Source organism: Saccostrea echinata, unplaced genomic scaffold (assembly GCF_033153115.1).
Source record: "Saccostrea echinata isolate AGI-Se365-2 ecotype Australia unplaced genomic scaffold, CSIRO_AGI_Sech_v1 ptg000022l, whole genome shotgun sequence".
In the NCBI taxonomy this organism is placed as follows: domain Eukaryota; kingdom Metazoa; phylum Mollusca; class Bivalvia; order Ostreida; family Ostreidae; genus Saccostrea; species Saccostrea echinata.
This window is the reverse complement of record NW_026889771.1, coordinates 16,663,370-16,685,644: the sequence shown is the minus strand read 5'-3', so window position 1 is coordinate 16,685,644 and position 22,275 is coordinate 16,663,370. Positions and strand designations below refer to the sequence as shown.

Here is a 22,275-nt window from a genome sequence, read left to right as displayed (position 1 = left end):
GTGACTTATTTTTTGAAGATTTTATACAAAGGTTTAAAAAATATTCACAAGTAATGTGTTTTATTTTCATAAATTTTCAAATTAAAAAAAAAATGCTGAGGCTAAAATAAAAAATACCTTTGTTTCCCCTAACGCGACCGACCTGATTAAATAGCGCCGACTGAAAAGTTTTTTTAATAAGATTATTCAAACATTTTTTTTTAATGATTATTAATTTTTATAAAATACATTTGATCAATATCCGTTTTTATCAGAAAGGTCGATATTGTTTTACTATGATTTTCAAGCGTTTGCTGGAAACAAAATTGGTGCCCATATCATGTCGTCACAGAGGAATACTATTAACGGTGTTATAAAACAATGGCGATGTATCAACCTTATGGCTTTAGCATACTCGAATCCTACACACTTGAAAATTTCGTTAATAAAATATGCCATAACTAATTAAGAGTGTTTCGGTGGTATTTGCAATCCAATGAGCAAATGAGGGGCCTACCTTGTGAACACATCAATCAATTTCATTGCATTTTATTTAATTTGAGTTTTGATCTAATATACAGTTCATCTATGTCCCATAGGATTGTAAATATGTCTGCATATTTCATCCTGATGAATATAATTCAGATGTCCTTTCTTCATGCCTTCTATTCATGGGTTAAACTTCGTGACTATGACATTGTGTATGGCATTTTTAGATATGGTTTGGTTCAATTAAATATTGAAAAAGTACATTGCATTCAGCACTGGAAACTGATAGTAGGTTTGAAAATACCCAGTTAAACTTCGTTATCTCGAAGTTGACGGGACCGTTGATGAACTTCGAGATATCCGGGGGTTCGACATATCGAGGGTTATAATTCTAATGAACTTCAAATAAACTTAGTGCAGTGAACATGCACTTAATAGTAGAAACATGTCAAATTCCTTCTTGTTTGCAATTCTGTATACGTTTCTTTAATATACATGTAATTAGCATTAAAAAGATTTTTACATCCTCTTTATAATTAACAAAATAAAAACGTTGTATAATATGCACAGACGTATAATCCTTCTACATACCTGGCAAGTCAACCACTAGCATCGTTTCCCATGTAAACATAACCGGATATCGTCTATGCATTGTAAATTTAAAACCGGTCGCTGTCAGATTAACGCAAAACGAAATATACAATTTATTTTATTGGAAAAACATGTTCATACATATATAATCATTTAAATAAAATATTTTACGATTATAAAATCTAATGCAAAAGAAGAAACACGCACTTTTGTTTAACTACAGAACAACACTGAATCACAAGGCACTATAGCAGAAGTTTTCACTGCGACACACGCTCACATGATGGTATGTACTGACGGTTGTAAATTCCGCGCGCTCATATACACATGTAGGAAAAAAAAATTTTAATTGCATTAAATTATAGAATTTTGTCTCACTTTTATGTTTATAATTTTCGCTTTCATATGCATAAACTATGCAATCGTGCATATTACACATAGCATTAAATAGCGATTATCAAGATAAAAGTACCCCAGCCACGAAACAATTAACGTGTCATCCACGCGTATGCATAAGACTAATACACACAACCTTTGGCTTGCATAATTAAAACCAAGGTAAGCCATACACATACACCTTGTATAATTATCGCACTATTATCTGTTGATCACAGGAACTCAGGTAACCTGTGCGTGACAGACAGGTGGCTGTTGTCAATAGAGCGGTCAGTTTACCTAACGGACTTGATCATCAGAGCGGAAAATTATCCTGACTTCGAGATAACGCATGTGATTTTAATAAATGGGTACACAATTTTACTTCGAGATAACCAGGGTATTTGACATTACCGTGTTCGACATAGAGGGGTTTATTTAAATCATTTATAAAGCAAATTTCGTCGAAACCGCGGCCTTACTTCGACATATCCGGGGTATTCGAGATATCCGTGTTCGAGATTTCGAAGTTTAGCTGTACTCGAATGTCCTGTCTTTGCATATCTGAGAATCGTCTTTTTAAATATTCGATTTCAATAAATTTACACTGGCTTGAGATATTTTACAAGTTCAAATGAAAAATACCTGTGAATTTAATTTACCTTAAACTTGGCTTTCCAACGGCATTTGTGTGATATTCTGTTTACAAATCGCTTTCTTTTGTACTGTTCTTATTTATAAAGGTATTATTCCATTAAATTTTAGAAGGTATTTTCAAAGCTGCTGTCTGAAAAAAAAATGATTTACCTACCTACCCAACTTGAGATTTGAGGGTCGGGTTAGGGGAAACAAAGATATTTTTAATGATGGCCTGAACTGACTTTTCTTGACATGTTTTAGTAGATAATCATATTCTATTATGTTTTTACAGTCAAACCTCGTTTATCTCAAACTTGATAGGACCTAGAAAATACTTTGAGATATCTGAGAATTCAAGATATACCGTGTAAAATATAGGGTTGCAAAATTTTTCGGGTCGGGTCGGTTCTGTAAATTTTTGGTTCGATTTCGGACTTTTCGGTACGGTTATTTATATCTATTTTAAACCTTAATTTCATCTTTATCTGTTACATTAAATTCACCTTGAAAACAAGTCTTAACCATGTTAACGTCTTGATGTCAGTGTTTAGGACTACTAGGCCAACTATTAGCTCCAACCTGACCATTCTTGCTCATTTTGATGATTATCCCATCCTTTCATGACAAGTGTTTTGTCATGGATGAAAAAAATATCAGTTGTGATGTTTATTTATCACTGTTATTGTCGTCAATCTTTTGATTTCGACACCATTTTTTTTTATAAAATAGATTCTAATAATATAAACCAGACCTGAACCGAAATCCAGAAAAATGGAACCGAAACCGAACCGAACAACTTGGACCGTGGTTTTCAGTTATTTTTTGGGAACTGTGACAGCCCTAGTAAAATACTAAAGGAATAAGCGATTGAGACTTCCAAAATCACTTCGACATATTCATGGTATTCGAGATATCAGTGTTTGACAAACTGAAGTTCAACTGTACTTGCAGCAAATTCTAAAGCATTTGCAAATAAACACTTTTTACATTTTCTCTGGAAAAATGAAAAAAAAGGATAAAAAATTCAGAACTAAGATTGGTCTTTAAATGCTGAAACCATATTTTAAAAGGGATATCTTGAAGACATTAAATAAAAATTTGGTTTAGCATTCCACCTTAAAAAGATTTTTTTAACGATCCCCCCCCCCCCCCTATTTTTGCTGAAAATTGCTTTGAAAAAAACATAAGTACATTTCATTTACAAGCAAATTAAGGCCTTTCAGATCAATCAGAAAATGCCATTTTCCCACACTAAAAAACAATTAGGAGATCTTACGCTAATAAAGACCGACTTTTGACTGCCCAATCCTAAATCCTAATATTAATTATACTTCAGTTTGATTAAACTGAAAAGTGCTCAAATATTAGAAGCAACAAGAAAATACTGGGCTTGGCATTTCTCCAAAAAAGATTTTTTTTACATGAATACAAGAGGCCTATTGGCCACAATGCTCACTGCTAACTCATTTATTCTTCATCAGCAAGATTTATTCCCATTCCTTTGTGAATCTTTGATCACCTATTGTGGCACCATCCTACCCTGGGGTCATGATTTGAACATACATGAATCTACACTTCCTGAGGATGCTTCCATATCAATGTGACAAATCATACCTTTGCTGTTTTTGAGAAGAAGTTTTAAGAAATGTTTCCTATATATTCCTGTGTAAAACTTTGATTATCCATCTTACCCCCAGGGGTCTTAAATGATTTGAAGAAACTTACACAATGTAAAGAAGCTTTTACTTGTTTCACCTTCCCATACCGAAATAAGTTATAACTAAGTTATAACTTTTCTGTAACTTTTTTGTACCTCAAGAAAAAGTTACATTTTAGTTATAACTTTTCTGTACCTAAAATGGACTTAGCCATTTTTAGATGTAACTAAAATATAACTTTTCTGGACTTTGTCATTTTACTGTATAACTTTTTTGTACCTTTTTGAACTTAGCCATTTTCTGGTGTAACTATAAAAGATAACTTTTCTGGACTTTGTCATTTTACTGTATAACTTTTTTGTACCTTTTTGGACTTAGCCATTTTCAGATGTAACTAAAACATAACTTTTCAGGACTTTGTCATTTTTCTGTGTAACTTTTTTGTACCTAATTTGGACTTAGTCATTTTGCAGAATGGCTACTTAGTTAAACTGAATATTTTTTTTTTTTTTTTAACCATACACCTAAATTAAATTTTTTTTATATAACTGTTGAAATTTAATCATATAAAATATTAAATAAGCATAATTATATTAGTATAGTAATACAGTTTTACATACCTGTAATATCTACAGAGGATTATATGAATAAAAAGGTGGGGATGATTAAGGGCTACATAAAGGTACCACTGTTTATATGCAGAATTTTCTTTATCTAAAAATTATTCATATAATGAATTGCATTATATACTGCTATTACTTACGCAGACATTTATTTTTCTGTTTTGTTGTGAGTTGAGATTTTTTTTTTAAAAGAAAAAGGGGGGCTTCTTAGACATCTTTACTACCAATGTTTTACTCGTCCATTGCAGTCCACAGCCACATCCACTGTTAAGTTCAACAGAAGAGATGTGAAGTTGAGACTTGTAGTAAATTACATCTGAAGTTGGGAATAAATCTCTCTCTAAATCTGAGTCTCTCTCTCTCATTAATAAATATTGTTGTTTAATTAATATTTGTCTTGTAAGTACTAGTTTCATCTAAAGTTGGGAATAATCTCTCTCTCTCTCTCTCAGAAAATATGTATTATATAGATTTCATGTTTTGTAAATTATATGCATGTACATCTTAAGGTGGAATAATTTCCCTAATTCTGGAGAAATATAAATGTTCAAGAGATATAAACAGTGGTCAAATGTTATAATCTCATGAAGTCATTTAATATTTTGCACAGATTTTTCTTCGTGTGCAAAACAGTGTTAATTTCCCCATTGTTTTCTCGTGACACAGGTGTTTGTACTAGATGACCTTTTTGGCCTACACTTCGTAAATTTCAGCTTGTGTATTACGCAATGGTACAATTTTACAAGGGTTGTTTGAAATCTAAAGTAAATCAATCGTAATAAGGGTGGCTAGAAAGATAAACAACAACATACAGTGTGTGTATGTTCATTTATTAACAGATATTACGATGTTGGGAATAAAGACTGCCAGTTATATTAAGATTTTAGCAGAAGACTAGGACATGTGGATTTTATTATTTGCCTGATTAAATAACCCAGTTTTACTAGTTATTTTCATAAATAAATAAAATATTAAATTCAAAATGGCGGCAACGACACAAATATGGCGGCCCCGACGTCCGTTTTGTCCGTTTTGTTGGAACTCTGTTTCAAAATTTTAACACCAACTGGCTTTTTAATATTTAAGATAAGTTTCAAAATACACAATTATGTTTATTTGGATTTAAAATAAATTAATTATGAATTATTTATTTATTTATTTTCAATCACGTGACTTATTCTAAGTCTCTGATTGGTCAATAACAGAGCGCGGATTTTTTCATGGACGATTTGAATGTTGGTGTGTTGAAAGTGTTGATAGAAAAACGATGACAAAATCATTCGGTAAGGCAATATTTATGTTAATATTTTGATGTTTCTGGTAGGAAATGTTTATTACCTCTAGATGGGCATTCAAAAAAGAAGAAATATGTAGAATGAACAAAATTCTAGGCATGTGAATCTCAGATTTCTTGTTTGTTTTGATTGGTATGTCAATGACAAAGACTGAAGTGAAGAAATTGAAACATAATATTTTTTCAGCATTTAGTATAGGAACAAAAAATGTTATTCTTTGTCATATTTAATTCTTTAAATATTCCTATAGATCAGTTTAATTATTAAATGACCTATATTGTGTAATTGTTTAACAGATTCTCTGAACTGTTTTAATATTGTACATATTGTAGCCTTTAAACACCACATGATCATAACATGATATAGTGTACTGAAATGAGTAAAATAAAATTTCTAATTTTTATTTCATTTCAGCAGTATACTGGTACATTATTTCTTTCCATGAGCATCTTATGTCTGTGCCAAGCTGGAGTGAAATCCTTCAAAAATATCACCTGTTTTAGGTAAGTAAATAATCAAATCTTATTTTTATTTCAAATTCGATAAATCTAAAGCTAATTCCTATAAAGCTGTCAGGTTCTATATTGTTCTTTATGTTTAAAATTTTTTTTAATGCATGTTTATGTGATGAGCCTTGAGGTTGAATTTTCTCAATTACACAACAGAACTCTAATTCTTGTTTTCCAAGTTATAGATGCATATGCCTTGAATTTGAATGAATTGATATTAAAGAGTGGTTCCAATCTGATATGCTTTGAGTGCAGGAAACACTTCAACGTTTTTTTAAAAGAAAAAATTAAAATATTTAAAGTTTGAACCTTTTTAATTTTTGCAGAATTGAAGAAAAATGAAGAGAAGGTTGAAATTGCAAGCATATTTCAAATGAAGACTCGGACGACTACCAGTGCAGGCCATTGAGGGGCGCAGACCATCTGCCGGCCGGCCAAGTCCCTTGACCAGCTCGGCCAAATACCAGTGCAGCCTGTCGAGGGGGACATACTGCTGGCCGGCCAAGTCCCATGACCACTTCAGCCTACTACCAGTACAACCTGTCAAGGGGCGCAGACCGCTGGCCGGACGGCCAAGTCCCTCGACCAGCTCGGCCGACTACTGGTGCAGCCCGTCTTTAAATAATCCAGATAAAAATCACAACTGTACATCCACAAGGATACCTGTGCAAGGACTTGGGTGGTATGCAGCTAAGAACTGTGACCGAAATCACTGCTTAGAACCTTCTTTTTTTTTTGAAGTACAGCTAGATCATGGCGCTAACATGAAAAACTAGAGAGTTAAAATCTAGGCAGTGATGCCTATTTATAAAAGTTCACAAGAGTAGAATGCAGTTTACTAGGTAATTTTACAAAAACTCTTATGACTATATGCTAAAAAAAATGTATTTTTAGAAAACAACCATTCTGAGAAATTTCAATCTGTTATGATGGCTTGATGAAAAATAAGGTAGACTTGAAAACATGAATGTGCATTCATTCAATTGTATTTGACAATGAACCAAGCTCTCTTAATCATGTTTATAAAATAAAATTGTAAGTGCTTTTAATTTTTTTTAAATAATCTTTTTTGTAAAAATTTTAATAATCTTTTTGTAAAAATTTTAATGAGTAGCTTTTTTAAAGCCTATAATTGAGTAATTCTACCACAGGTTAACATGAAGTGTATAATTTTATTGTAACTTTTATTAGGTATAACTTTTATTAGGTATAACTTTTTGTAGTTATAACTTTTTTTTAGGTATAACTTTTCTGTAACTTTTTCATAACTTTTTCATAGTTATAACTTTTCTGTAACTTTTTCATAATCTTTAAAGTTATAACTTTTCATGGGTATAACTTTTTTTAGTTATAACTTTTTATTAAGTATAACTTTTTTATAACTTTTTAAATAACTTTTTCCGGGTATAACTTTTTTGTAACTTTTTCCACCGTTTATTTGGGTATAACTAAAGTATAACTTTGTAACTTTTTTATAACTTTTTGTGTAACTTTTAATAAGTATAACTTTTTGTAGTTATAACTTTTTTGTAACTTTTTGCACTTGCTGTATTTATGTTGAAATAAAAAATGAAAACTTATACAAAAGTTATAACTTTTTTGTAACTAAGTTATAACTAAATTATACCTCACTTAAAACAGGCGGTTCCAAACTCCGATAACTTAGTTATAACTTTTTTGTACCTTTTTTTAGTTACAAAAGTTATAACTAAGTTATAATTTATTTCAGTATGGGTTTTCTGGTCTTCTAGTTCTTGAGAAGAAGATCTCTGAAAGCTGCCATTAGATTTTCTCGAATTCTGAATTATCTTTCCTTGAAAGAGAATGTGGCCCTTCATTTGAACAAATCTGAATTCCCTTTACCTAAGGTTTGTAGCAACTTTGGTTGAAATTATACTTTTTACAATGGTTGGCATTGTAGCTCTAGGGTCATCCATCCCAATTTTTTAAGACCAGCAAGCTATGGCTATGCAGCTAAATTTTGAAATTTGCCCAGCTGTTCTGGAGAAGATTAAAATATGAAAAGTTTACAATGCAGATGACACCTATGACAATCAACTGATAAATTTCGATCAGAAAAGTTCACTTGAGCCTTAGGTTCAGGTGATCAAGTTACAAACAGAAAGAAAAGGAAGGAAGAAACAAGTATAGTATATAACACACTTATAGTGTAGTGCCAGGAATGAACAATTTTGTCTCATTGTAAGTGCAATTCATTATATTCAATAAGTTCAAAATATGTTTTAAACTGTACATGGAATGACCACATGTTTACCGTATATATATTCCCTACTTTTTTCCACAAAATAAAAGGTAAATAAATTTGTTTCATTGATTTGCGTCAAATCAGTCTTTGGTTATCTTCACTTTTTTTTCATATATTTGCAAAAATGCCAATTACCTACATATCATACCGTATCATATGGCACACCAATTTCACCAAAAATGGCCTAAACATACCGTAGTTTCACCATTGATAAACTAGGTATATAGACTGTAAACTATAGTGTCTGTATCATAAACTAATTTAAAAGTTAACAACATAAATCTATACTTCCCATCACTAAACCATAGTTAATGCCTAAATCTACATTTCACAAGATTAGTGTAAAATATAGATATACTTAACACTGAAAACAATCAAATTATAGTTAATCTGAAAAATACAGTTTCATGATTTGTAAACTATGGTTTACAACTCTAAACTATAGTTGAGGAATGTTTACAGTTGTAAATAATAGTTAACAGATATTCAAGGTGATGAATTTACAAAATTGTGATAAATATAATTTTACATTAGAGAAACACTGTTTTATGACAAAATCTCCGATATGTATTGAGGATGCACAGTTTTCTGTGAAACTATATTTTACGACTTTAAACTATAGTTTACGATAAAAAATATAGTTAACTATAGTGTTGTTTGTAAATCATACACTTAATTCTAGAAAAGGATGGAGAACAATGCAGTCAGTTTGTAATCAATTGCACTTATTTCAATTTATAAACAGCATTTTTGTGAAACATGTAACTGATTCTAAAGTCAGTGACCATGATTTGTCAAGCCTAGCTCAAACTTGTGCTTTTTATTGCTTTTTTCAAATGATTTAATTTTTTGGTTGTTCATCACTGGCACTTGAACAACAATGCAGTAGTGCCCAACACAATATTATAGGAGTTTGAATGTGTGTATATAAATGGCTGCACACATTTCTGCAGTACCTACCTCATTTGTACCCTTTATTCGCTTTATCTTGTGTAAAAAATAAACAAAATCTCACAACAACATCCCACATCAAGATAAACACTGAATATGTTAAGGATAACATTTTTCATTTAATTACAAGGGATGGCAATTATTCATGTTTATTTAAGAAATAAAGTCCGAGTTTTCATGAATGTTGCAGGATAACCTCCAAGGTCGAGAAATGTTGTCTAAAATATAAAAGCCAAGGCGTTAGCCGAGGCTTTTACATTTCAGACAACATTTCGAGACCGAGGAGGTTATCCTGCATCATTCACGACAACAAGGACTTTATTTCTATTCTACTAACAGCTCTAAAATACGGCTGATCGTTTCATCTATAGAGAAACAAATTAGGTCACCATGTTGCGATTTCACTGTTCCATTCAACACCAGAGGGTCAATTTGTTTGTTTACTTGTGTGTCGACTGCATAAAATGCAGACAATTTCAGCTTTCATTTGATTAAAAATATCTTAAATATTTATAAATTTGTTTGTAATATATATGGATTACTTTTTATGAATGTAAAATAACAAAATCACTTGTCTATTTCATTGATTTGTCAGTAAAATCACGGAGTGTCAATGTTGTGGGGAGGTCCATGGAACAGCCCCATTTGGCTATAAAAACTGATATTTATCAGCTGTTTCAGGCAATACACACTGTTCAGACTGCGTAAGACGACATATCGATATGGTCTTAATAAGTATTAGATTCTACAGTGAAATATTCATTTCAAATGTACAGGTTTGACATGTGTTTCTGATCTGATAGTTTTTGGAAGACGTTTGTGATTTATTGGAGAATAATGTCCGCGGCATTTCTTTGATCTCGGCAATAACTGTAGTAGAATTGTTGGTATGATTTTTGCAATATCATATTTGTCGCAAACTTCAAATCATTTACATGGAATATTTTGTTTTTCAAGCTTTTGTTCCAAAATTTTCAATAAAAATAATTTTATCCCTCTTTTCCAGTTAAATATAGTATATTCGGAACATACAGCCTGTCTCCAAATAAAATAAGAATTACTGGTACATGCTGCATAATTACTTTTGCATCTTGGGTTGGAACAGTTTATGCTGCATAAACGCAAAGTAGTTATACCCAATTTAAAAGTATAACTTGGGTAGCTATTAAATTCATTCCTTACAGGGCTCTAGATTACAATCAAACATTTGTCAAATGATTGGCTGAATTTAGTACTTACACCATTACTTGTTCTTCCTTTTACTAAAAAACTTAAGTATAGCTACTGAGGTGTTCATGACTGCATGAATACTGAAAAATCTGATTTTGATATGATGTATTGGTTATCTGGTAAGAACATAACCATGCAATTAGCAATTTTGCATTCAATTGCCACCCCAATACATCTCATCTTGTTCCAGCTAAGTCTTTATCACCATACATATGTGACATGTATGATGTCATGTATCTGACTTTGCAGGGAGCACAACCATCAGTGATCAGTCATGGGTGACCAGTGATCAGTCATGGGTGACAAGCACTTACCAGCTCTTGATATTCATCCTCAACTTCCCGTCTTCCTGATAGCCAGTTATCGTCATCCAGTACACCTTTACTTCGATTGCGTTCAGATCTATACCTTCCCGGCCTACAACAAATAGAAAAGATGCATTAAACATGAGAGTACTGCCAAAAATACAACATCAGGCCCACCACATCTTTTTCAATTATATTTCTAAGTTTTTCAAAGGTCATATATCTCTGTAAATCATAATTGATGTATAAAAACAAATTGTAAAAACATTAATAAAAATATTAGTAAATACTCAAATTATGTATAAAGTATTTTAAAAAAAAAGTAACCAGAAAATATTTGTCTAGGTTCATATCGTAGAAATTCATGTTTTTTTTTTATAATAATTAACTTTCTGAATATTAAAAGAAGAGCAATATGCACATTGTAAATGACAAGACATACATGCAATCAATTTTCTTTGACAGTCAAATCATCACTCTAATAAAACTCTATAAAATTGAGAAGAATTCCCTAAAACTTTTTATGTTGAATACTTTGCTGTAAACGATAATTTTTTTTTCATTATTAAACCAGTTACCTATCACCATCTCTGTCCTCGTCATTGTATCGTCGATCATTACCCTGCCAAAGAGAAAGTGTTTGCATATTAAAAAAAAACAAACAATAAATACAGAAGTAGAAAAAAACTAAACTTTTAGAAAAATGATATTTTTATTTATATTTTTTATTCATATTTTTATATTTTGTACTATGAAGCACAATTTTGTGCAATATTTGCTTCCTTACCGCTCTATTGATAGCCCCATCACTGGCATAAGCCTTCATCCCTCCCGGTCTCTGTGGATCCTCTCTTCTACAAGTTATAAACAATTAGCAATATAGTTTTAACTGTATAAAATACATATGAATAAAGTAAAAGTTTGGATTAACAGTAACTTAAACAATAATTTCTTATGATTATAAGAATATGTTCCATTTTTGAAAATTTGTATTCATTTTAGATCAAAACATATATTGATCTGGTTGGTATGTTGCATTGAACACTGATAGGCTAAATGTGCAAGCAGATCCACTTTTCCGCAATTGGACACTGCTTTTTTGCGAAAAAAATCCTGCTTTTCCGTGACAAGTAATACTGCTTTTCCGCAATAATATTTTTGCTTTTCCTTATTTTAACGTGTACCTCTTCCGTTAGCCAGGTAAAACCTGTTGCCCCTGCTTACAAGGGCAATTCCTTTTGCATCAGTTGTAATTGTGGCTTTGCATATTTTACCTTTGCTGCATCGGTAAGACACATGCCATTCCTTAAAACATTGACCTTTCTATATGTAAATTCATCATTTATAATACATTTGTTACCATGATTTGTTTCTGTATGAACAATTTCCATAATGTCCTAAACCTGTTACCGACCAGTGTAAAATACAAAATTCATTCACTTTGTATCTCACTGTGAGTTAATTAGTACTCACGATGGAGAAATACAGGTAATTATCGGTAATCATTTGATGCTAAATGCTAACCGTGGCCAGTTAAAAATCACAGAAAGGATGGAAGTATCAAAAAAAGGAGATAACACATATAACATATAGTATAAACCAATCAGGGAAAAACAGTGTGAAGTAGTCGCAGAAAACCATACAGGTTGCGAAAATAAAATCGCAGAAAAGCAGGATGGCTGTCAAATGCCACTACCATGTCCAATGGTGAATTAAAAATTTCAATAGGAAGATGTTTGTCTAAGTAATCAATTTGATGCTCTAATATAATTGAACATAATCTGGTATTAAGACATTCACTTGTCTCACTGATAAAATTGTAGTATTTAGGGGTATTCAAGGTCTAAAAATAATAACAATTTAATGTAAGTGGTCTTGGACTAAAATTACATGCAATTGGCTTTATATTAGGGTTAATTATGTGCAAAACAGTACACAAATGTATAATATCAGCATTAAACTTTACTACCGTATTACAGTAAAGGAATTTTCATTTATTTTGCATGCATCATATGTATCCTAGTGCCAAAACAAATCACTGATAACAGTGGTGTCAGACTTGCAATGTTACACTAATATGGTAACTGTATTATATTAAGCACATAAAAAATTTACGACTTAAGATTATCTAAATGAGTACCTGTATTGTGCCTCTTCTCTGCGTCTGCGATCCTCTTCATAACCAGGGGATTGCCAACCTCTCCGGGGATTAGCTGCTGCTTTATTACCTCCACCTCTTCTCTGTACAGATTAAATACAAGTCAGTTACATTCATTCAAAACAGTAAATTCATATATTCTGAACCAAAACAAAAAATTGCAGGAAATATTTTAAATTAGGAATTACAGGACATAGAAAACTGACAGAGAGAAGGACACATATACTGCCTTAATTTTGCTTTCCAAACAATGAGAAAATGATTTTACTCTGTTTCTTTTTCTTATTGTCTTCCATCTTCAAAGATGATCTTAAAGTGATTTTTCTATTTGAATTCTTTTTTATTTTTTATATAATACAGTGCATTATTATTGTGTCATTCATTAATAGGAAGGTAAATTGTGTAAATTAGTTTTTAAAAAAGGAAAGCGATTGTAGCATATATTGATCGCATCAATCAAGGATTTGGGATGAAATTGTGGATCAACCTCTTCAAAATGTTGTACCTAATTGTAAAGAATTTTTGGTATTTTTTTAAAGAAAATGTGAAAATAATTCTGGTTGCAAAAGAGACAAGTACTATAAAGCTAAAAATCTTTTTATTAATGCAAAATTTATAAATATCTAAATGTCTCCTACAACAATTAAGTCCAGAAGAGCCAGATAGACATATTAATTGAATTTTAAAAAATTATGAAAATAAAAAAACATTATTTGTTAATATTTTTTCAATCTATAGATAAAATCTTCAAGAAACATGTCATTAAAAGAAAGAAATATTAGACAATCATAATTTATAAGGAAAATAAAAAGAAATTTTCAAAACTGAACAAATTAATAGAAACTTTGACATGTTTATAGATCCATAAAATAAAATTTTAATATGGAATTCCTCCTTAATATATAAGTTTAAATTTTGAGACTCCATGAAATGATAAAGGGTATGCACACATACACAAATACGCACACATTTTGTACATATGCAAGACTCCAAATTGCAATGGGAATCCTAAGTCTGATGGTCTATGCCAAACCCTGATGGTTTGAAATGTCGAACTGGTTGAAATTTAAAATTGCTTCAGCAGTTCAAGAGAAGAAGCTGAAAAAAGTTTGAAAGTTTATGGCCGACACACAATGCACGACAACAGACAGATAGCAATAGGTCACCTAAGTGACTCAAGTGACCTAAAAATTGTAAAATTGTAGATGATGGTATCTCTTAAACTAGCTCTAAACTTTTGGCTGGTTGAGAAATAAGCACAATCAGTGGAAAGTGAGTAAGGACTAACCCTAACCTCTAGAGTGGGTGTGAGACTAACCCTAATCAGTTGAATACTGTGTGATGACTAACCCTAATCTCTTGTGAAGGTGCAAGACTAACCGTTATCAAATAGTGTGCGAGAACTAACCTTAAACCTAGAGTGAGTGCGAGATTTACCCAAATCAGTCTAAAAGTGTGCAAAGACTAACCCCAACCAGACAAATGGTGAGCAAGAGTAACCCCAATCAGTCAAATAGTGTGTGAAGATTTACCCTTTTATCTTGGGTGGGAGCAAGAACTAACCAAAAATCAGTTAGATGGTGTGCAAGGACTAACCCTAACTTTTTGAATTCGAAAGCCAAGCACCTTCTAGCTTTGGCTTCTCAGACCATTGCACTTTAGTATGGTAAATGACCTATTGAACTTTGGCATGACCATTGGACTTAAGCCCCAAACTGAATAGAACCATTGGGGTATTCTGATTGGATTCTGAATTCTGATTGGTTGATACTTAAATGGTGTAACTCAATTACTTTTTCAATAAAAGTTCTTTGAAATTTTAAAATATTTGCATATGATAGGTGTCCATACAGTTTGGAATCATTCAAACCTTATTTTCTTTAATATATGACATTGTATAATATATTCTGAGTCAGTAGGTCTGAGTAGGATTGTGCAAAAGGCTAAGTGTATTTGTAGCCCTCCCAACATCATTCACATGGCATATGATATGAAATCTGAGCCTACTTTTCCAACATCACTTGAAACACTGTCCAAAACCTGTATATCTATGAAGATTTTAATTTTTGGTGAAGTAAGAGGATCTATGAAGATATTAATTTTTGGTGAAGTCAGAAGATTAATTATGATGTAAATACAAGACACCATTTTGCTTTCTACTTACAGACAGGTTTTCCTGACTGTTTCTTAAAAATTCGTTGTATTCTTGATTCCTAGCTTCAATTTTTCTTTTCTAGTGAAATCAAAATTAAGAGGATGAGGCCTTAAATATATTACAAAAATTAAATCTATAGGGCCAAAATTGATGTCTTTAAGTTTAATTTACAACTGTTTTGATTATTCCCAAAAAAAAATTGCTAAATCTTGATTCATTTATTCTGAAAAAAGAATTTGTGAGAAATCAAGCGGGTGGTTATATATACTGGAGCATTGTTACCTGTGCTGAGCCATTATAATGTAATCCTGGCAGTGTGGCATAGATTCCATCTCTGGGCTGTTGATGCAGAAAGTGGGTTAAAATTAAGAACTTGTCATGCATTGATTAGAATTAATAAAGCAAATGTGCACAAAAAGCACATGCAGTATAGATATCTTGGATGACATGTGCAAGTTTGAAAATAGGATGAACTCACACATAATACATGTATGAATAACACGGCAAAATGTTTTACAGAAGATTTCTGTTGATCCTAACAATTTGTTAATAAATCTATTAGTTAATTTACAAAATCTTTTTGCAATTTTTTAATAATTTTCTGTAAATTAAAAAATTTTCATAGTAATGTTACTGTACTTCTCAACACATGTACATCCAATCATATCCATGAAAAGACTGTCACATCTTCAAAAATAAATCAAGGGTGATGGTAATAAACCCACAATAAAAGCACACTTAATATTTACATAATATGTTCTCATATTCAAACAAGTGTAAATAAAGTGAGGATAGTTAATCAGGGTGAAACATCTATGCTGACTTCACAGCCTAAGAAGAAGAAACTGGAAATGACAGGGAATTATAGCATGGACTATGTACACAGACAGACAGTCACAAAGGGAAAATGGGGTAACTCTAGTGCCTAGAGGTGATTAAATTACCTGGGGCTCAGACGAGGGTCGATTTCTTAATATACTTCCTGCACTCTGTTAATTTTACAATTACAATTATTAACATACAAAGAAGACAACATATTATAAAAAACCAACCCAAATTAATCTTTTTTACCTTAACATTCATCCATACATTAAATTGTTTTCTGAAATTAGACTACTTTAATGGCTCAAGAAATTCAAGTCCAGGGATGTTCATAAAACATAAGCCTAAGCAGCACATTGTTAGAGTGGCAAATCCTATTTGACCTCTCATTGCTATGACTTTGAGCTCATTCTGCTCATTGGCTATGGTACAGGAGTCTAAATTTTAACTACATTTATCCTGGGGTTTATTTAGTATCATAGCATCTTAGTAGCTCTACCTAGACCCATGATCACTATGCTAGCCTAACCACTACATAAGGAGAGCTAGTATACCTATTTGCTGCTAAGTACCATTTATCATGGATGGTGACCTAGCTTGGCTAACGCTTCACATCACTGACAATCTTTTGTTGTTTTCTCCCTCTGTTTATACTTGCACATATACTGTATAACGGGTATTTTCTGGGATTGTCCAATTTTTGTGGAATTTTTTGAATAGGACAAAAGCCGCAAAAATTACAATCACATAATATTTCTTCAATATTAATTCAAATTTTTTTTTACACGCAATTAAGTGTAAGTCAGTCAACCTGATTTAAGTTTATTTCATAACTTCTTACTCTATATTCTAATAGATAAAGTATTTATATGGATGTATGAAATAAAGAGGATTTGAAAATAATTTACGCAGACTAACTTAAAGATAGTAGAGCTTAGTACCAGTTCCCATGCACCTTTGCTCAACATGTCTTTAAATGAATTTATAAAATGTAAACATGGCAGTGTTCTGCCAAATCCTTAGAAGTTGGTGATCATATCACCTAAATAAATTTTTGCAGTATATTAATGCAACCACAGAAATTGAAATGCAGAAATTAATTTGCTACCTTTCAGGGGTCAATTAAATCACAAAATTTTCCAACCGCAAAAGTACCCATTATACGGTATTATCACTTGACTTTGCTTTTTTTCTAAAATTGTATCCAAAATCTGACACCCAGCAGCTAGCTGAGTTTACGAGAACTGACTGTCACAATCTGTAATACTGCAGCCCTGTTGTGTAGAGCTTTAATTACTAGAAGGTCTACACTTATGTTGTGGAAGGACAAATGATAAAAAACACAACAGACAAAAAAAGACATTCCATCATGGGACACATCAGAGTCACAATCTACTTCTTGCATCAAACTGGGGGAGATAAATATTTTCTTTAATAGGCCAAAAGTCTAAAAATTAATTATACAAAGACAACAAATTGAAGTTGAGCTCAAGTCTATCATCAACTGCTCCATTTCCATAGCAATACATCCCAGTAATAATAAGAGTTGTCCGACCCGTAAGGAAGAAATCATTATTTCACCTCACTCTGACATCAATGGACCTCAACTGGTGACTATAAATCTACTTTTACTCAATGCAGGGAATCAACATGAAAAGTCACAACAAAGACAGACATGCATTTAATGACAAGAACTTACTACATAAATATACAAGTAAATGACCATGAAAAATATACTTGCAAGATTTAAGGAATCAACATCCATTAACATGATCTAAATGATGATATTTACTCCATCATAACAAAATATACAATCTCCAACATGATCTAAATGATATCTATTCCATAGTACCACAGCATAAAATCTCAAAGATGAGTATTGATTCCAAGTCACTATGGATACTCAAGTTACCAATCTCCTGGCAATCATTCTGTTTATCTCCTCTATCACAGATCTATCACATTCATATTTCATGAGCTGACCAAGGATGTTTAATGGACTAAGATATGATGGCAGAACTGGATATATATAGTGTATTTGCAGTAGTAAAGTGTACTGATTTGAGTTATACAATGGCAAAGTTCGTAGTAAAAATGTGTCTATATTAGAGGGACTGATTACCGGTACCTATCAGATCTGGGCAATAACATATAGTTTATTTGGAGAGAAGTGAGCAGATTTAAAGACTAAGTTTTAATGAATGGATTCTTCTTTGAATTATTTCAATGATAAATCTTTACATTATATGCATTATCCCCCCCCCCCCCCCCAAAATGAAAAACTGGGGGGCTCTGAGATCTAGTTCACAATTACTTAGCTTAGAAATCTAATGGAACTTAAGATTCAAAGTTATACAAAGGACAAGACATTCACAAAATAACTTTTAATAACGATTGTGGATTACACATGGGTTAAAAATTATATTCATTAGTATACAATTCTAGTAAGTTATGAACCTTTTTTCCTCGTCCCCTGTACACAATAATAAATACTCATGCATCCCCATAACCTAGCTGTAGAAATTATAGATAGAATACTCGACTTACCTCTCCATATTTCTGTCTATCATATCTGTGCTTTTCCTGTTCCCGCTTTTGTTTGAGAAACTCATTGTATTCCTCATTCCTGGACTGTTTTTTCCTGATCTGAAATAGAAATGGTTCGATTTTGCTGGTTTGGTGATGAAGGCAGCTGTATCAAAAGTGTATCCATAAAGAAAGCTCATGGAGCCTGATGCATCATACGTCAGCTGCAAGTAACCTTACTTGTGGACATGATTGAATGCTTCCAGACATTTAGACAGATATAGGAGCAGTCATCCTTACACGTCCATCATGCTCCACATACATACACCCTGTCCCCACCCAACAAAAAAATTATAATTATATATTCTGTGCACTGCTGATCTTTGTATATAAGACAGTTATTTTAATGTTATTTGTACAATTTACTGAGTGGAAATGCTTATGTTCCTCACAATGCAAGTTGAAATTATTCTTGATGTAAAAGGAAAGGAGAAAAATGCAACGGACCAGACCGAGATTCAAACCCGGGCACCTGAATCTCCAGTCAGGTGTTCTACCAACTGAGCTGTCCAACCACAAGTGATCAAATCTGTCTGAGTGCCACATTCCTCCCTCCTAAAAGGTATTCATCCCCCGAAGATGCCCTCAGGCCCTTCCCTGATGGGTCTTTCATCTGTCTTTTCCAGGGCATGGCACCGCATGCAAAAATGTAACAGGAAAGGGGGAAAATGCGACAGACTGGGATTCAAACCCAGGCCTCCTGAATCTCCAGTCAGGTACTCTACCAACTGAGCTATCTAGCTACCAGCGATCAAACCCTTCTGACCACCACATTAAATTAAAGGATAGTTTTATGACCAAATATTCATAAAGAACATAGTCAAAACTCACCTCTGCAGACTCATGTGATCTAATTCCACGCAGACTTGCTTCAAATGAATCTGTATCCTTTGGAGGTAGCTCCTCTGGCTGAAGAAAGTTTTGAAACAACTTTGATCACTTGCTCAGTTATTTTTAGAACAAGATTGACAAAAATACATAACTGTTAAGATCTTCTGTTTCTTGACAAGAAAAATGATGGAAATTCAACCCTTTCTTTTTTTTGTAAAGGATTCCTACCATTAATGAAGAACCTTCTCTGAGATTTATTAAAAGTTTCCTCATTTTAAATAGATTTGTGTGCAGGCATATTTTATTAACAGCCCATGGATTCTCTGGAACTTAACTACCAGGTATTTAAAATAAGTTATAACTAGATATCATTGAGATGGTGGCCATCTCAAAGGGCCCCGCTTTCAGCAAAGAACATGAAAATGTAAGGTAGCTGAAAAGGGTTTATTTTGAAGAGGAACATTTGTGTTCTATTACGGGATGTGTTGTTTCAGTCTAAAGGGCTTCTATGTCATCCTTGTTATAATAAAATATGGCATGAAAATCACAAGTGCTCCATACCCTCTACCAAAAAACTGTTCAAAAATCATGAATGTTGCATATCCTTTATGAAAATTGTTGCATATCCTCTATCAAAATATGGAAGGAAAATCACAAATGTTCCGTACCCTAAGTCAATTGGTAAAGTTTGAGGCTGACTGGACTTAAGAGAAAGAAATTATGCACTGAACAAAGATTTTAAACAGAGAGGCTATTTTTGACCTTGACCCTTGACCCAGAAACTTCGTTCAAGTCACTGCACATCCATTGACCAGTGGCACTCTGTGAGTGAAGAATGAGCCACATTGGACCAAGGGGAGAGAAGATATGCTCCAGACAAGGATTTTTCATATAATTCTGCTATGACCTTAACCTTAGACCTAAAAACATGTTTCAAGGTCACTGCACACCTTTTACCCAAAGACACTCTGTGGGTGAAGTGTGAGCCAGATTGGGCCAAGGAGAGAGAAAATATGCTCCAACAAGAATTTAAACAGAGAGGCTATTTTTGACCTTGACCTAGAAACTTTGTTCAAGGTCACTGCATATCCACTGACCAGTGGGACTCTGTGAGTGAAGTATGAGCCACATTGGACCAAGAGGAGAGAATGTATGCTCCGAACAAGGATTTTTCATATAATTCTGCTATGACCTTGACCTTAGACCTAGAAACATGGTTCAAGGTCACTGCACACCCTTTACCCAAAGACACTCTGGGGGTGAAGTATGAGCCAGATTGGCCAAAGGAGAGAGAAGATATGCTCTGGACAAGAATTTAAGCAGAGAGGCTATTTTTGACCTTGACCCTTGACCTAGAAACTTTGTTCAAGGTCACTGCACATCCACTGACCAGTGGCACTCTGTGAATGAAGTATGAGTCACATTGGACCAAGAGGAGAGAAGATATGCTCCGGACAAGGATTTTTCATATAATTCTGCTATGACCTTGACCTTAGACCTAGGATGATGGTTCAAGGTCACTGCACACCTTTTACCCAAAGACACTCTGTGGGTGAAGTATGAGCCAGATTGGGCCAAGGAGAGAGAAGATATGCTCCGGACAAGAGATCTAGGACGGACGGATGGATGGACGGACAGACTGATCACTATAGGGCGCCCGCAGAGCAGGGCCCTAATTATAGTAGAACATCCAAGTTTTTCCTGCTGCCATCTTTTGATAACATTCATATTTTTAGGGTATTTTTTCAACCAAAAAAAAAGAAGAAATATGGTGAAAATACTAAAGAGGTTCAGGGATGGTAATGGATAAACAATAGGGCTGGGTATTGGCTGGAAATTTTGTATTGCGATATTTCTAACTGTATTGCGATACGTATTGCAATATTTTCAATAACAGTTAAAATGCTCTTTTTCTTATTTTATTATAACCTCCATCTATAATCAACGTGTGTAAAACTTTTATATGTACAAATTGTGTAAGAAACACAGATTTCTACAGTTTGGTTTCCAGAGGAGACATCTCAAAAAGTCAAAATTTGCAAAATTTTCTTGTTTTTATGGAGTACTACAAAATATCACAGATACTAAGAATTTACACAGAAAATTACAAAAAATACTTGTGAGGCTTTCATATTCTTGCCTTTTAAATTTCAGAAGTGTATGTTTTATACCTTTTCTTTTAAAACACGTTATGACCCCCCACTCTTGAAGAACTTCAGTTTATCACACTATAATGATGTCCATCTACCTATCAGTTGAAAAATCTTTTTAAAAAATTATTTCTAAAAATGTAATTAATCCCCTTCCCCCCTTGATTTCTTAATCTTGTCAAATTTGAAAAGTTTTTTGAAATATTTGCTTTAAAAGTGTAAATAAAGTTTATTTCCCTATTCTGCACAAAGTATTGCGCAATGAAAATGTCGTCCCCCCTCAAGTATTTTAAAGTGGTGAACAAATCTAATTTTCAACAATTTATTTAGCCCTTCTCCTCCCTTTCCAGGATATAGTTTTATTGCCCTGGTGGGCACTTCGTTATTTTAAGTAAAAAAAAAAATTAATACCCAGTTGTCTTTCTTTCTATTTGATATAATACAAACTGAGATCAGTTTTATTTTACACAATTTTTCATGAATTAATTCATCAAACCTACCTCCAACGGTGGGTCTCTAGGCCTGCCTCGCCTTGGTAACTCCTGGAACAGAGGAAGGTGTTATTGTATGATGAAAAAAAAGAGTACAATGTGCTGAATAAATGGATCATATATTTTGAAATAAATTGATCATATTGAGCATCCTTTTGTTATTTTAAAACTT

General features: G+C 32.8%; 1 protein-coding gene across 1 annotated transcript in view; it reads right to left on the bottom strand.

The window, feature by feature from the left end:
• LOC133190558 (centrosome and spindle pole-associated protein 1-like) overlaps positions 1-22,275 on the bottom strand; it is a 103,261-nt gene that overhangs the window by 56,685 nt on the left and 24,301 nt on the right. The window contains exons 14-23 of the mRNA XM_061326253.1: positions 22,113-22,154; positions 19,463-19,540; positions 18,593-18,691; positions 16,168-16,212; positions 15,506-15,562; positions 15,233-15,301; positions 13,051-13,151; positions 11,698-11,764; positions 11,489-11,532; positions 10,920-11,022 (exon numbers count right to left, since the gene is read on the bottom strand). Of these exons, the coding sequence (XP_061182237.1) occupies positions 10,920-11,022; positions 11,489-11,532; positions 11,698-11,764; positions 13,051-13,151; positions 15,233-15,301; positions 15,506-15,562; positions 16,168-16,212; positions 18,593-18,691; positions 19,463-19,540; positions 22,113-22,154 (705 nt within the window). The remainder of the gene's footprint in view (positions 1-10,919; positions 11,023-11,488; positions 11,533-11,697; positions 11,765-13,050; positions 13,152-15,232; positions 15,302-15,505; positions 15,563-16,167; positions 16,213-18,592; positions 18,692-19,462; positions 19,541-22,112; positions 22,155-22,275) is intronic.